This window comes from Panthera uncia, chromosome C2 (genome assembly GCF_023721935.1).
Source record: "Panthera uncia isolate 11264 chromosome C2, Puncia_PCG_1.0, whole genome shotgun sequence".
Lineage (NCBI taxonomy): Eukaryota > Metazoa > Chordata > Mammalia > Carnivora > Felidae > Panthera > Panthera uncia.
The window spans coordinates 64,351,326-64,368,680 of NC_064810.1; the positions used below are offsets into that span (position 1 = coordinate 64,351,326).

Sequence of the window (17,355 nt, forward strand, 5' to 3'; positions counted from 1 at the left end):
CAATTTTCCCATCATAGAATGACATACGAACACTACATATTCTCTTATGTTCTTTAGTATCTTTTGTTGTTGAAATATGAAACTCAACTTACTAATAGGCAGAATATGGCCAATTTCTTCATTAGCCCATAAGCAGCTTCTAGAACCACAGGGTTGCTATAGCAAGCAAACCAAACTCCATGTTCTATCCCAGGCATTATTATAGCAGAGCACTGAGCTAATTTCACTGATGACTTATTTGTTCTAGTCAAGCCTCTGACCTGGGCGAGCTTCTAATCAATAAGAGACAACTATCTGGCCAGTAGGCATTAAACTATGATCCCCTAGTCTATCTTAAAATGTAACTAGACATCTACAGATTAATTATGCCAAACACTTGAGATCTTCTGAGCCAAGGAACCCTAATGTGGTCCAAAATCTAAGCAAATAACTTTCCCAAAAGACAGACTAGTAAAGAATAATAATAATGATCTAAAATATTAAGATTGAAGGCTTGTCCGGTTCTTGCCTTTAAGTAAGTTAAAAATAAAAAACAAAATGTTGAATGAGATGATATGGGTACCGTACTCATTCTGAATTGGTAAAGGGTTATTTCCTTACTTCTATGCACCTCATTTTGGAGGTTTCACTGAATGAGATCAGGATCTGCTTTCTCGTTACAACGAAAATCTAGAGTTCCCAGAATGACACAAGAACATAAGAAATTAATATTACAGGATGTTTTTTTATACTATATCCTTTAAGAAAAATAAATGCCATGTGAGGACGTGAGGAACACAAAAAGAGACACACTTGAAGATTTCTGACCAGAGATAATTCCCTTTTTCTAAAAATAAGTTATAAATACTTTTTCCATTTATCAAAGTTCCACAAATTCCCAAAATTATTGAATCTTCTTCATTCTTCAGGAATTATTCATTCACAGAGTAAACCACCTACAAAAAAAAATTATATTAGAAAATTAGATTTTAAACATCATGCCAGACCTATGGAATTAGGGAATTAAGACCAGTAGAAATGAATGCCTCAGCCAAGTATATTAACCAATTGCCACGATAATTCTAAACCAGTCATGAAATAAAAGACACAGTCTTAAATTCTAGTTTTGCCTAAAAAGCCTCACTGAAACTGTTCAATCCAATACATTTTTTCATCTTTAGAAGTCTGTTAAAGTAAAAACTATACATATTTATTTATTTACTCAAAAATATCGTCCCAAAAAGTCCAGAGCAGTGTATTTTTACAGATATTCAAGAGAAGAGACTTTGCAAACCCTTCGTTGCTGATTCAAGTATGTTTGGCAAAGATCCACGAAGTCGATGGCAAAAGGTCAGTTCTGTATACAAGGTGCTTCCTGTGGAAAGTTACTCACTTTATCCCCAGGGCAAAATAAGGGTAATGTTTTGAATCCACTTAGAAATCAGAAAGGGAGAGTAGGAGAGGATAGGGTTGCTGGTCTAAGTCAATCACTACCATGCTTCTCTCCAAACAGTTCTCACCCACCCTCACCCCCAGTCCCTATCCCAGAAGGCAGAGAGAACAATGCTTCAAAAAGTAATTTGGGCTAGCCAATTCTTCAAGTCCAATGAAAGTGCTTCCTTCATCTAGCTATTATTATTCCCAGCATGTGGTTTAGAAAAGATAAGCCTGATCAACAACACAAACATCTTACCTGTTTTCTAAAAGGCTAAAAGGAAGAATACACTTAAGGAAGGGTTTGAGCAGGAAAGATAACCAAAAATGAAGCCACTCAACATTGTAAGAGACAGCAGTCCACAGCACTGTTACCTCTTTTGCCACTAACTATATCTCAGGAGGGGCTACTCTGGAAAGCTTCTGGATGTCAACCTCTTGGTTATATATCTGGGTGTAAAGTCCTTGACAGAAGAGACCTTTCTCATGCTGGCATTTTCTAGGTATTAAACAATAAATATCTATTGAATAAATAAATGTTTAAATAGCAAGGAAGGAAACTTTTGCTGGATTTTGTTGGAAACATATTTTCATACATAATCAGTTGTATGTGTGTATATGAAATCAGCATATTTTAAGCATACTTTAACCAACTATTAAGTTCTGTTAAATAGTAAATACTGAGTATCCCCACTGCCTGGTGCTAGTCCTTTCATTTCTTTCAATGATTTTAGCACCCAAACTGGGTTCTCAAGGTTCCTTCTGACTCCTAAAGGCAGAAAAACAGACACTAGCTGTTAATGTTCCTCTTTAACATTTCTAAGTAGGTTCTAGGTTCCTCTAGTTTTTCTTTCAGTAAAAGAAATAGCCTAAGATAAAAGAAAGTGTTTAGAATCACCACCATCACCCACTTATTTTTCCTTAAGAGCAGTTTTCAAGTCACTGCCTTTGCTACTATTAAATCTTTAGATAGTTTATACTTAGCAATATCCCTGCTACTTCTTCAGCTTAAGCCAATGGTTCCTTAAGAAGGGTCCACCTGAAAATTATCTAGGAGTTTGAGTCAACAGGAGATCAGGGCCCAGGGCTTGTGAATTTTGGAAAACAGTCCTCAGGTGATTACAGGGTGCACCTCTGGCTGAATGTAGCCCACATTTATATTAACTCCCAATCTACTAAATTCAAGGTACAGTTAAGACCTGTCTTATTTAGGATATAACATTAAAATCTACAAAGGTTTTTGAAGTAAGGAACTTTCATGATCATTATTGGGAAGATCTAGGTTTGCAAAAATATTTTTCCTTTGAAGCTATCATCAGAAAAATGTGGTCTAATAGTCTAAGAGATATCAATTTAGTTCGGTTTATCTTATAACAATGTAGACAGTAGTGTTGGATTTTACAGCCAATGACCTGGTTATTGAGTTATATATACCTACACATTTCAGCAACAGGTCTTTCTAATTTACATTCATAATAAAGTTTTAGGATTGAAGACCAAGACTATGTGCAGTCCTAAAAATGAGTAGGCTGGTAACCAGATCTCATTAAGTGCAAGGAATGAAGTGTAAAGCATCCATGCTTTGGGGAACATAAAAGACCTAGACTCTAGTTTTAATTCCACCAGCTACCCATTCTTAACTTGGCCAAGTCTTTTTTTGACTTCACTTTTTGTCCATTTCCCAATGGGGGTTGGGGAAATAGGATACCTGGGACCAAAGCAGATCCAAACACCTGTTCCTCTTCCAAAAGCAGTAGTACGCTGAAAATGAAAACATGACATCTGAATTCTAAGAGAGGCCCTACATGGATTCAGATTGTTCTTGCCATAATTGGGATTCAAAAACACATAATCAGGTCATATAACCAACAGACCTCAATTGGATGTCTGCTATCCACAACTCCCAACATATGGGCTATTCCGTTCTGGCTTCTATTTGATAGTTTACAAATCCTATTTGTACACCTGTCATTTAATCATCACAATGACTCTTTGAAGTAAACTAAGGTTCAGAAAGTTAAGGACTTGCCCAAGACCACACAATCAGTTAAACATCAGGTTTTCTAAGTCCAAAGCTCTTGCATTTTCTTTTACACACAAATGAAGTACACAGGTATCCCTCTCACTTTGTCCCAATAATATAAAGAAAACTATGATATTTTCTAGTCCTTGTGAATTTGTGCTAATTATGACAATAGTTGTAGCACTTTTGTGGTAGACATGAAGTCCAAGAGATGCTTCTGATGCTCCTAAAATTAGCATTTTTAAAAATCACCCTTTTTATCAAGACAGGCTTGGTATTAGCACCAACACTTTATACCACTGCCTAGGAAAAGAGTAAGAATATAAACAAGGAAACCGTGTACAAATGTTGACATTCCAGGTCTTTAAAAATAATTAATAGGTATAATTATACTTTTAAAGAACACCCCCTCCCCCCACACACACACACCCAAACTTACTTATTTTACAAAATGATTCACTATGGAATTTCTTTAAATAACCATGTAATCTAAAAGCCACTTAAGTATGTCATGTACACACAGAGTAGATATACCATACTAAATATAAAAATCACAAAATATGTTATGGGTCTTTTTATAAATTAAAAAAGTGAAATCCACAGAGGTTTAATGTATTGATGAATGTTAAATGTAGCTGAAGCAAAATACATGCTAAGCTTTACAATCAAAATTAAGCCTCAGGACTTTCAGCCTAGACTATTTTCTACTACATAGTGATACTTCTTATCAGCTTGGAACAGGTTCCTTATCTGCCCTTTTTTTACAGCTCAATGAGTAAGACTAGCTATGTATGAAATTCTAAAGAGGCAGTAGAGAGGTGAAAGAGAAAGAAACCAGGCTATTACTGTTATATTAGTATGTGACTTTGACATTATCTCTCAGCTATTATTAAGTTAAAACTGGCAGTGTAATATGGATGTTGGGCAGTGGAAGGGATAGGCAAAAAGCAGAGGGAATCTGCCTGGAGACAAGAGGTTGCAGATCTGATCCTGCAACTTACCTTGGAAGTCATTCCATATCTATAGGCCTTAGTTCCTCATTTATTTATTCATTTAATTAATATTCCTCTGTTGAGCACCTACTATGTGACAGGCAAAATTATAGGTCCTGGGAATATGACAGTGAGTAAAGCAGAAAATTCTTTTTTTTTTTTTCTATTAGAAAACCAGTATGTTCTGAAATTTTTTATTTATTTATTTTTTAATTTAAATTTTATTTTTTTATTTTTTATTTTTTTAAATTTTTTTTCAACGTTTTTTATTTATTTTTGGGACAGAGAGAGACAGAGCATGAACGGGGGAGGGGCAGAGAGAGAGAGAGACACAGAATCGGAAACAGGCTCCAGGCTCCGAGCCATCAGCCCAGAGCCTGACTCGGGGCTCGAACTCACGGACCGCGAGATCGTGACCTGAGCTGAAGTCAGACGCTTAACCGACTGCGCCACCAGGCGCCCCTAATTTAAATTTTAGTTAACATACAGTGCAATACTGGTTTCAGGAGTAGAATTCAGTGCTTCATCAGTTACATACAATACCCAGTGTTCATGACAACAAATGCCCTCCTTAGTACCCATGTTTTACAAAATGTTTATTGATTTATTTTGAGAGAGACAGAGAGAGAATGAGCAAGCAGAGGAAGGGCAGAGAGAGGGAGAGAGAGAATCCCAAACATGTTCTGAGTTGTTCCCCATAGAGCATGACTCAGGGCTCCATCTCATAAACTGTGAGATCATGACCTAAGCCAAAGTCAAGAGTCAGATGCTCAACTGACGGAGCCACCCAGGCACCCCAAGCAGAAAATTCTTCTCAGAGCTTACATTGTAGTTGCAGTAAAACAATGCAGATAATAAATACATACCTAATATGCTGGCAGTGATGTTAAGAGTAGCCACTAGCCCTATGTGGCTATTAAAATTAAAATTAAATAAAACTAAAAATTCAGTTCTTCAGTTTTACTACCACATTTTAAGGGCTCAGTAGCCACACAGGGCTAGTGGCTACCAGAGTGGAGACTGAAGGTACAGAATATTTTCATTATCACAGCAAGTTCTACTGGATAGTGCTGGGACAGAGTGATGGGGAAGGGATGCTATTTCAGATGGGAGTGTTGAGTGAAAGCATCTCTAATAAGGAGACTATGGGACAGAGACCTAGGAATGGGTTAAGTTGCTATCTGAAGAAAGAGTTCCAAACAAAAGATCATTTATCTGTGGTATTGCTGTATACACATAACTTAAAGTCCCTTTCAGCATTAAAATTTGGATTCAAAGTTCTTTTAAAAAATGGTCTGAGGTTTTAGTATTATTAGAAGCATGGTACAAAAGAAATAGCAATAATTCTATTTTTCTTTTGCAGAAAGCAATGCTTCCATGTACTGCCTACTCCCTATTTAAAAGACCCACATCAGAAACAAGGAATAAAGAATATTTTCCTTTTAGTTCCTTTAAGTCAGACAACTGAATATTTTGAACTTCCAAAACCATTATTCCTTCTGACTCTAACATAACTCTAAAGGCTTTTATCAAGCCCCTTTTTGAAAGATACATTCTCCCCTCCTTAAATCCACTGAATGATTCTCACCTTATTAGCATCATTTACTCCCTACATTAGAAACTGAAAATTATTTTTTAAGTATACTTAAGCATCCAGGTGAATTACCTTTTGAATAGAATGTTCTCTGGTGACTGCTAAATCTATAAAGCACAAATTTGAAGCAATAACCCTATGTATTATCTTCCCAATTAGAAAGTATCATGCTCACCATTTCATATCTTAAATCCTAGGGCTCTCATGCATTCCTTGTGGGCCTCAATTAGGTGTCCACAGTGCTCTTCTCCTTTCTCAATGATGCTATAAAACAAAATGTACTTGTTATCTAACAAAGTAGGCATTAGTACATTAATAGTAAATATGCATGACAGTGATGGGGAATGAGGCAGAACATGGATCTGATGGAATGTAGTTGGAGTTAAAGAAATAATTATGCATATCAAATATTGCCTCTAGTTCATATCAAAGGAGCAATACAGTTCTCTAATGAAATTGATCATCTGAATACAATACTTATGTTAAAAAAATTTTTTTAGGGGCACCTGGGTGGCTCAGTCGGTTAAGCGGCCGACTTCGGCTCAGGTCATGATCTCGCGGTCCGTGAGTTCGAGCCCCGCATCGGGCTCTGTGCTGACAGCTCAGAGCCTGGAGCCTGTTTCAGATTCTGTGTCTCCCTCTCTCTGGCCCTCCCCCGTTCATGCTCTCTCTGTCTCAAAAATAAATAAACGTTAAAAAAAAAAAATTAAAAAAAATTTTTTTTAATGTTTATTCATTTTTGAGAGACAGAGCATGAACGGGGGAGGAGCAGAGAGGGAGGCAGACAGAATTGGAAGCAGGCTCTAGGCTCTGAGCTGGTAGCACAGAGCTCCAAGCGGGGCAAACCCACCAACCTCAGATCACGGCAAAGCTTAACCAACCGAGCCACTCAGGCGCCCCTGAATACAATACTTAAGTTAAATGAAGGACAGAGAGAGGAATTGAATTTTTTGCCTATCACAGAGGAATTAAATATTTTATTCTGCTCTACATTCAAATAGACCTAAATGAATCTCCTTCTAATCATAATACACCCAACAACATAAACGGCAAGATCTGGCAGGCAACAGCAAGCAGCCTGATGAGCCTCCCTCACAATGATCAAAGAACTTTTTACACTAAGTAAAATCTAGGATCACACAGCTTTTTATTTCTAGGGCCTGAAAATGTAATTTTAGCAAAGATCAAGTTAAGCCAAATTTAATTACAAGAAAAAACTGACTCCTGACTATTGATATTTTGGCATAGACAATTAATGCAAAAGCAATTTGAAGGATAGGTTCTCCTTCTTTAGAGATCCAAATCCTATACATCCTTCAATTGCGCAATGAATAGCTCATTCATTACAAATGAATGAATGTTTGGTGAAGATAACAGCTAGTATTCCCTGATCATTTTTTGAATACTGTGTAAGACCTGTATCATTAAACCTTACAGGAATCCTAGAGGCAGACACACTTTTATTAGGCCCATTTTACAGACATAGGAGGCAGGTGTGTTAAATAATTTACTCAAAGTCGCAAAGTTGGTGGACCAGATTCAAACCTTGACTCTGGATTCCAAGTTCTTAGTCATGACACATTACTAGCTTTAGATTCAATAAGCACTTACTGTTAACTATGAAAGCAATTTCAGTATCAGATTGTAGTCTTTCAATTCTCCCTTCACAGTATTATTTGAAAAGTACTGAGTATTAATAAAAAGCACTGCTTTCCTATAACTCTTAACTCCATTATGCCACTTGTGATTATTTTATGAGGGCAAAAAAGAGGGAGAGGTTTACAATTCACATTTTCTGAGCATTCCCCCTAATGAGATTTGTTCCACAACAGAGGTTGTATAGAATGAGAACAAACAAAACCTTTTGTGGGTTGACAGGAATTCAGATGTGCTAGCCTGAATACTGTCACCTATGTCAGACTGTCTGATTTTTAATTCACCTACCCGGGAGTGGGGGGATAGGGGGGGGGGTAAGGGGAACTCTTCAGTACTTTAAGAAATGTACCGGGTCCCACTATGCCAAAATTTTACCAGAAAATTTTACTCTTTTGTCTTGCCAAATCTTCCATCACAGCCCATACATACCACGTGGTAATAGCAATCATTAGTATCTCCACTACCTATAAGCTTCTTTAAATCAAGTAGCATCTTTACGTCTTTAGTAGACCTAAGGCAGTGCTTGACACAGAAACAGATGCTCAAAAACCCTATGAGTGAGTGTGCGAAGCGAGCCCGGTTCAATCTGACCTCTCTCCTAACCTTTCATCCATCTTTCGGGGCTGGGCTACGGGCTCAGTCAACAGACACAGTACTGGGTCCTCTAACTCTCAAAACTGCAGCACGGCAAAGCTCGGACCAGTGAAAGCCCAAGGCCGGGCAGGGCACGGAGGTACCGGAAGGCAGCGCATGGGGCCTGCCCGCCGCTCCCTCCCCATTTGCGCACTGACCAAGCATCGCGCGCCTTCTTGGTCTCCGGACAGGCGCAGCAGGGCTTCAGCGGCTTCTTCTCCTGTGACTCAGCCGGGGCAGGGCTTGCGGCCGCCAGACCTGGCATCTTGCAAGCCTACAGCAGTAACTAGCACAGCTACCCTAAACTCTCCCAGGCTCGGCGAACGCCGATTTGCCTTCAGTCACTTCCGGCAGTGGCTCTACAAGGGACAGGAAGTCCTGCCTCTCTCAGACGGAGGGGGAGTTAGGAGGGGGAGAAAAAAGATTTAAAACGGCGCGTGCGCAGAGAGGCTAAATGAAGGGCGCTTCTTTCGCGCAGGCGCAGAGGCGGGATGAAAGGGCAAAGAATTTGTCAATCAACTTGAGGAAGACTGGAAAAAGGGAAAAGTAGTGAGATGGTAACTCATATCTCTTAACCTCTCAATCTACCAATGGAAAACTGAAGCCCAAGAAGGTGAGATGACTTGTCCACCCTAAACAAAAGAAACACGAGTGAAAGCCAGTTTCCCTTGAGTAACAGATTAGTTCCACATAGTTCATGCTCGAGTTATTATCTGCCTTCTCCCCTCCCCGCCCCCACCTCCATCTCTTTTCTTCTGGTTTAGTTAAAAATGATCAGCAAAGAGCTTTGAACAATCCAATCCACAAATGTGAGGGGAAAATTCTAATACTCATACCATACCCAATACACTATTTTATAGCTCCCTTTCTAACTGATTTGATTTCAGTATTAATTGTTAATCATAGGGCAAATATACCAGTTAATAAAATTGAAAAATGACTTTTCCTTGGCATTTCTTGAGTTCAATTAGGTATATAAGTAAACTGGCACCTACTATTTGCAATTGTGGGGATTTTTTTCATGCAGAAAATTGTTGGGAAAAGAATGAACTTATTTCTTTTTACCTTATTATTTTTTAAAATTTATTTATTTATTTAGAGAGCACAAGTGGGAGGAGGGGCAGAGAGAGAGGTCAGAGAGAATTCCAAGCAGGCTCTGCGATTTCAGTACAGAGCTGGAGGCAGGCCTCTTTCCACCAACTCCTGACATCATGACCTGAGCTAAAATCAAGAGTCAGTTAAGCAACGGACTGAGCCACCCAGGTGCCCCTGGACTTATTTTTTAGAGCAGGACTTCAAAGCATAGTTCAAATAGCTGCCTAGTATATTTTAGGTAATAAAACTTTCAGTGTCACCTAACCAAGGTTTGTTTCTGTATTTCAGAGATTTAGCTCAGGGAATCCGTATGTATGTCTATGAACTGGTGCTATATACCTTTTTTTTTTTTTTTTTTTTGAGAGAGAGAGAGAGAGAAAGAGAGAGCACGTGAGTGGGGTAGGAGGAGAGAGAGAGGGAGAGAATCTCAAGCAGACTCCACACTTAGCGCAGAGCCTGATGCAGGGCTTGAACCAACGGCAAGATCATGACCTGAGTCAAAATCAAGAGTTGGATGCTTAAATGACTGAGCCGTCCAGGTGCCCCTGTGAACTGGTGCTATATGGAAGTAATTTCTCTATGTGTATTTTCCAAGTTACTAAAACATCCCCATTTTGTCATCTAAAAACTTTTAATAAGCATGATTTTTACTTCATTATAGATTGATATGTTTACTAATAACAACATATTGTCCTTATATTCTCCTAGACTCACCTTTATCCACTATTATCAGTTCTTTCAACTAGGTGTTTGCTACTGCTATTTAGTATCTTGCTATTGAAACAGTGCTTCTTGGACTAGCAACATCAACATCACTTTGGAAGGTAATGTACAATAAACATGGCTGAACAAATCAATGGGGAAAAGAAAACAAACTGAAGAAAATTAAACACCACATCAAAGGGTGGGGTTCTGGATGCATTAAAAGTCTACATGTGAAAGGTCAAACTAAGAAATCAATGAAAGGTAGTGATAGTGGAGGAGCTTATCTCTTTTTTTAAAATAATCTTCCCAACTTTAGGGGTGCCTGGCTGACTCGGTGGAGTGTTTGACTCTTGATCTTTGGGTTGTGAGTTTGAACCTCACCCCATTGGGTGTAAGGTCACTTAAAAATAAAATCTTAAAAAAAAAATCCCAACTTTGATAGCATGTCTCTGTTACTTAGGGCTCCAAAATACATTAATATAAAGTTGGTAGAGGTTATCTTTATACTGAGGGGTGGTGTACATCTGATGGCATTTCAAAAGCACAAATTTTGTCAACACAAATTGAACAAACTTTTAGAATCTCTAAAAGTAAAGAAAGAGAGTTTTATTTGAGCCCAAGTTAGGACAGCTGCCCAGGAAACACATTCTTCATAGGAATGAAAGTACTCTGGAGAATGAACAATTTTTACGGGGTATATACTTCTTTACATCTCAAAAGATGATAGATTAGCATATAGGCAGGAATCATGAATTTTATCATAAAGGAATGCAGGGAACAAGAACACTGATTGATATCTCAAGAACAGGATGGGTTTTCCTTTGTGCTACTCATTCACAAAGCAGATGTACAATGCACGTGTGGCAGTCCATAAATCAGGCTTTTGGTTTGAACAAAGTTTATATACCATCATGCTAACTTAGAAAAAAATCTAAAATGGCTTCCCTTGTCCATCAGGTCTTTAGAGAGTTTTTCACTCATCATAAGTAAATATATATATATATATATATATATATATATATATATTTTTTTTTTTTTTTTTACATCAAAATAAAGGCTTAAGGTTTTACATAGGACATGTTAAATTAATTAAACAAACCAATAGACTGATGTGGCGCTAATGCTGCAGTGGCCTACACTAAGCAAACCAAAATCTAAACCTACAAATACCTCAAGTTTACAAAATCAAAAGGCTAAGGACAACCAGTCACAGCCAACTAGGATTTACGCTGTAGCCAATCAATAATTTCCTTACTTTTCTTCCACTTTTTCTCTGTAGAAGCCTCTCTCTGTGCTCCAGTAGTGCAGCAAGCATTCCTAACCATTTCTGCTGCTCATTTTGAACGAATTTTTGCCCCTAAAAATCTTAATATATCTCAGTTTATCTTTTAATAGAAACTATAGACAAATTTAACAAATGATGAATGGGTCAAAGATATTTGAAATATCTAAGTCCAACAAGGGATTGATTCTAGAATATTTAAGGAACTTCTAGAAAGTAATGATAAGAGAATAGCAACCCCAATAGAGAAATGGAAAAGGGATATGAACAGACAGTATATAGAAGCAGAAATATTCAAACAACTTGTTTTTGTTTGCCTACTTATTAAAGGCAAGAGAATATGTAGAATACACAGAAGAGAAAAACTGAGGCCAACACTCATAAAAAGAGCTATTCCAAAGGAGTACTGGTCATAGAAATAGAAAATAAAACAACAATGAGGTATCACTTTATACCCATTAGACTGACAAAAATTAGCAAACTGAATAATGCCAAGTACTAGTAAGGATGCAGGAATCCTCCCAGGTGACTGTTGGGAATGTGGAATGGTCTTGTCATTTTGGAGGGCAGTTAGTCAGTATCCAGTTAATTTAAGAATAGGTGCATATTCTGTGATTCAGCAATTCTATTTCTGGATCTGTATTGAGAAGAACTTCCCAGCAAGTCCATAAGGGAACGTATATGGGAATAATTGTCACAGCATGCTTCTGTGGCAGAGAACTGGAGGCAATGTGGGCATTCATGACTGTGGGGGTGGATAGGGAAATGGAGTGTACTGTGCACACAGTGGAAGAAATTGACAACATACACACAATAACATAGAAAAATTTTTTGAAGCGTATGGGTAGTGAAAAAAGGTAAGAAAGAGAATGGATACATAGCCCAATACCATTCACATAAAATTAAAGAAGGGGTACGAAAACCAAAATTACACACAAGAATACATATGTATAAAAAGACTTGCTTTTGACAGAATGGGGGAAGAGAATAGGGATAAATGAAAATAAATAAAGTGACCTTGCAGGGACCAATGATGACAATGTGTGCACAGAGTAGGATAAAGAAGTCAATTATCTACATTTGAAAAACAAGGAAAACTACACTGGTCACATCCCACTAAATGTACTTTGGAAAACACTGCTTCATGGGGAGCAAATGAATTTAATAATTTTGATGTCCTTTTTCATTACCCTTTTAGGTGATATGGAACAAAGTTAAGTTTTATTTGAAGAGCTTAAGTCATGTCCTTGCTTTTAAGTAAAAAATAATGATTTTGTCATAAAGAGATATTGTGAATTTGCAGATGACATGCTTTGATCTTATCATACTCATTTTGGTGCCCCAACAGCAGTTAGCACATGTTAGACACAGCATAAAGTTTTACTTAGACAAATTATTCCCAAGAAAGCTTTATTTTGCCCTGTTACTACAAAGAATCTAGAAGTATTTTTTCCCATAGAAAAATCTCTTATCCAGGAGTGTCTGGGTGGCTCAGTCAGTTCAGTGTCTGACTTTTGATCTCAGCTCAGGTCTTGATCTCAGGGTTTTGAGTTTGGGCTGGCATTGGGCACAGTGTGGGCCCTCACGTTGGCCCCTGCATTGGGTGAAAAAGAAAAGATCTCTTAAATAAGCAGAGAAACAAATGTTGAACTGATTTTTCCCTCTAGTAATATCCAATAACCCCCATATTGGCACTGATAATTCTTTTTTCCTTTTGTTATGAATATAATTTATTGTCAAATTGGCTTACATACAACAGGCAGTGCTCATCCCCAAAAGTGCCCTCCTCAATGCCCATCACCCATTTTCCCCTCTTCCCTACCCCCCACCAACCCTCAGTTTGTTTTCTGTATTTAAGAGTCTCTTGTGGTTTGCCTCCCTTCCTCTCTGTTTGTAACTATTTTTCCCCCTCCCTTCCCCCATGGTCTTCTGTTAAGTTTCTTAAGCTCCACATATGAGTGAAAACAAATGATATCTGTCCTTCTCTGACTGACTTATTTCACTCAGCATAATACTTTCCAGTCCCATCCATGTTGCTGCAAATGGAATGATTTCATTCTTTCTCATTGCTAAGTACTATCCCATTATATATATAAACCACATCTTCTTTATCCATTCATCAGTTGATGGATATTTAGGCTCTTTCCATAATTTAGCTATTGTTGAAAGCACTGCTATAAACATTGGGGTACACGTGACCCTGTGCATCAGCACTCCTGTATCCCTTGGGTACATTCCTAGTAGTGCTATTGCTGGGTTATAGGATAGATCTATTTTTAATTTTTTGAGGAACCTCCACACTGTTTTCCAGAGTGGCTGAACCAGTTTGCATTCCCCCCAACAGTGCAAGAGGGTTCCTGTTTCTCCCCATCCTCGCCAGCATCTGTAGTTTCCTGATTTGTTCATTTTACCCACTCTGACTAGTATGAGGTGGTTTCTCAAGTGGCTTTAATTTATATTTCCCTGATGATGAGTGACATTGAGCATCTTTTCATGTGTCTGTTGCCCATCTGGATGTCTTCTTTGGAAAATTGTCCTTTCATGTCTTCTGACCATTTCTTCACTAGATTATTTGGGTTTTTTGGGGTGTTTGGTATAGATTTTTGGATACTAGCCCTTTATCTGATACATCATTTGCAAATATCTTTGCCCATTCCATCAGTTGACTTTTAGTTTTGTTGATTGTTTCCTTTGCAGTGCAGAAGCTTTTTATCTTCATGAGGTCCCAATGTTCATTTTTGCTTTTAATTCCCTTGCCTTTGGAGATGTGTTGAGTAAGAAATTGCTGCGACTGAGGTCAAAGAGGTTGTTGCCTGCTTTCGCCTCTAGGGTTTTGGTGGTTTCCTGTCTCACGTTTAGGTCTTTCATCTATTTTGAGTTTATTTTTGTGTATGGTGTAAGAAAGTGGTCTAGTTTCATTGTTCTGCATGTTGCTGTCCAGCTCTACCAGTGGCATTTTCTAAAGAGACTGTCTTTTTTCCATTGGATGCTCTTTCCTGCTTTGTCAAAGATTAGTCGGTCATACATTTGTGGATCCATTTCTGGGTTCTCTATTCTATTCCACTGGTCTATGTGTCTGTTTTTGTGCCAATACTATACTGTCTTTATGATTATAGCTTTGTAGTAGAGGCTAAAGTCTGGGACTGTGATGCCTCCTGCTTTGGTTTCCTTCTTCAATATTATTTTGGCTATTCAGTGACTTTTGTGGTTTGATACAAATTTTAGGATTGTTTGTTTTAGCTTTGAGAAGAATGCTAGTGCAATTTTGATTGGGATTGCATTGAATGTGTAGATTGCTTTGGGTAGCATTGACATTTTAACAATATTTATTCTTCCAATCCATGAGCATGGAGTGTTTTTCCATTTCTTTGTGTCTTCTTCAATTTCCTTCATGAGCTTTCTATAGTTTTCAGTATACAGGTCTTTTACATTTTTGGTTCGGTTTGTTCCTAGGTATTTTATGGTTCTTGATGCAATTGTAAATGGGATCAGTTTCTTTATCTCTCTTTCTGTTACTTCATTATTGGCATATAAAAATGCAATCTATTTATGTATATTGATTTTGTACCCTGTGACTTTGCTGAATTCATGTATCAGTTCTAGGAGTCTTGGTGGAATCTTTCTGGTTTTCCATTTAGAGTATTATGTTTTCTGCAAAAAGTGAAAGTTTGACTTCTTCTTTGCCAATTTTGATGCATTTTATTTCATTTTGTTGTCTGATTGCTGAGGCTAGGACTTCCAACACTATGTTAAACAACAGTGGTGAGAGTAGACATCTATGTCATGTTCCTGATCTCAGGGGGAAAGCTCTCGGTTTTTCCCTATTGAGGATGATATTAGCTGTGGGCTTTTCATATATGGCTTTTATGAAGTTTAAGTATGTTCCTTCTATCCCAACTTTCTTGAGGGGCTTTTATTAAGAGAAGATGCTGTATTTTGTCAAATGCTTTTTCTGCATCTATTTACAGGATCATATGGTTCTTATTCTTTCTTTTATTAATGTGATGTATCACATTGATTGATTTGTGAATATTGAACCAGACCTGCAGCCCAGGAATGAATCCCATTTGATCATGGTGAATAATCCATTTTATATCCTGTTGAATTTGATTTGCTAGTATCTTGTTGAGAATTTTTGCATCCACGTTCATCAGGGATATTGGCCTGTAGTTCTGTTTTTTTATGGGGTCTCTGTCTGGTTTAGGAATCAAGGTAATGCTGGCTTCATAGAGTGAGTCTAGAAGTTTTCCTTCCATTTTTATTTTTTGGAACAGCTTGAGAAGTATAGGTATTAACTCTGCAGTTGGGTAACAGCCCCTTCTTACCCTGCCCCCACTTCCTTTAATGAGCTGTGTTCAAGATATTAACAATCTCTTAGTTTCCTCCCTGAGCACTGTGACTCTTAAAACCCTTCCAACAACTGCTTCTTCAGAATGGAGTATTCTCCTGCCCATGAAAAAGAGGACCAAAAGATATTACTTTCCAAGGTGAAATATTTAGTTGTTTATATCCAGCTACTTGCCTCTCCTCTTCTTTCAGAATGGCACAGCTACCCCACACATGTAGGTTACTTTTTCTTCTGCCTTTTAATTTATGAAGAGGTAAGCTTTAAGGTTAATGATTGGTTTTTACATTAACGTCATTCTTTACTTTTCTTACGCAGTCTAAATGTCTTAGACTTGTGGGATTGTTAGAGCAGGCGGTTAGTTAGGTTCTAACAGGATACCTGGAGGCCAGCACCGAGGAAGTTATGGCCAGTTGTTGGGAAAGTCAGAAGCCTGTCCTGGCAGCACTCCACAAGAAGCTAGATCTAACAAGAGTGAGCCAAGGTTGTGGATGCTGTTAAGAGAAACCTCTGACCAAATTAGGAAGAAAAAACATGAAACATTGTTTCCCAAGTAATAAATATTCTGACTCCTAGTTAGCAAAGGTCAATAACAAGACACCCAAACCCTCAGGGCATGCATCGCTCTCACTTTCTTTCTTGCTCTCCTATTTCCAAAGTGTACTTTTTGATTTAATAAACTTTCCTGCTTCTGTTACTCATCCACTATGCTGAGTGTGTGTCCTTGAATTCCTTCTCGTGACAGGACCAAGAACCTTCAGCAACTCCTTCAGGTCTGGCTGGGTCAGTTCCCCAGGGCCCTAGGTCTCTGGAGTTTACCCAGCAACAGGATGGTTTTAGTATTAAAGGAAACGTAGGAGTATAAAACAATGACATTTAGTATTTCCCATTCTCCCCCAAGAAAAATCTCAAAAACCCACTTCCTCCAAGAAAAACACAATTTTAGAGAGCTGTAATTAGAGATTAAATTGAGAGTAGGTGGCGTGTGGAAACTAAAATAAGATAAAAACAGAGAGGGAGGCAAACTATAAGAGACTCTTAAATACAGAGAACAAACTGGAAGGGAGGTGGATGGGGGGTTGGGTTAAATGGGTGATGGGCATTAAGGAGGGCACTTTTTGGGATGAGCACTGGGTGTCTTATGTAAGAGATGAATCACGGGGGGCGCCTGGGTGGCTCAGTCGGTTAAGCGGCCAACTTCGGCTCAGGTCATGATCTCGCGGTCCATGAGTTCGAGCCCCGCGTCGGGCTCTGTGCTGACAGCTCAGAGCCTGGAGCCTGTTTCAGATTCTGTGTCTCCCTCTCTCTGACCCTCCCCTGTTCATGCTCTGTCTCTCCCTGTCTCAAAAATAAATAAAACATTTAAAAAAAAATTAAAAAAATAAAAAAAAAAAAGAGATGAATCACGGGATGAATCCTGAAGCCAATACTAAAGACTACACTGTATGTTAACTAACTTGAATTTAAATTGAAAAAAAAAAAAGAGAGAGAGAGAGAGATTAGATTCAACCATCTGTTTTACAGAGGCAACTCAGAGGCTGGTTTGATTAGTACATTTCATATCACATTCTCACTTCCCAGTTATGATTATAATCAGCAATACATTACTATTTTAAG

The 17,355-nt window shown here is 38.1% G+C and overlaps 1 protein-coding gene across 2 annotated transcripts; it reads right to left on the minus strand.

The window, feature by feature from the left end:
• Nucleotides 1–504: 504 nt before the first annotated feature.
• Nucleotides 505–8,669, minus strand: LOC125921782 (cytochrome c oxidase copper chaperone). 2 transcript variants are annotated; one of them, XM_049629442.1, is made up of 3 exons: nucleotides 8,470–8,665; nucleotides 6,198–6,286; nucleotides 505–935 (listed from the first exon to the last, which is right to left on the minus strand). In XM_049629442.1, exons 1-2 carry the CDS (start codon nucleotides 8,574–8,576, stop codon nucleotides 6,202–6,204), a joined length of 192 nt encoding a protein of 63 aa, XP_049485399.1. In that variant the 5' UTR covers nucleotides 8,577–8,665; the 3' UTR covers nucleotides 505–935; nucleotides 6,198–6,201. The 2 variants fall into 2 exon arrangements, with proteins under 2 accessions (XP_049485399.1, XP_049485400.1); XM_049629443.1 differs by lacking the exon at nucleotides 505–935 and adding an exon at nucleotides 3,135–3,174 and having other exon boundaries at nucleotides 8,470–8,669.
• Nucleotides 8,670–17,355: the final 8,686 nt, after the last annotated feature.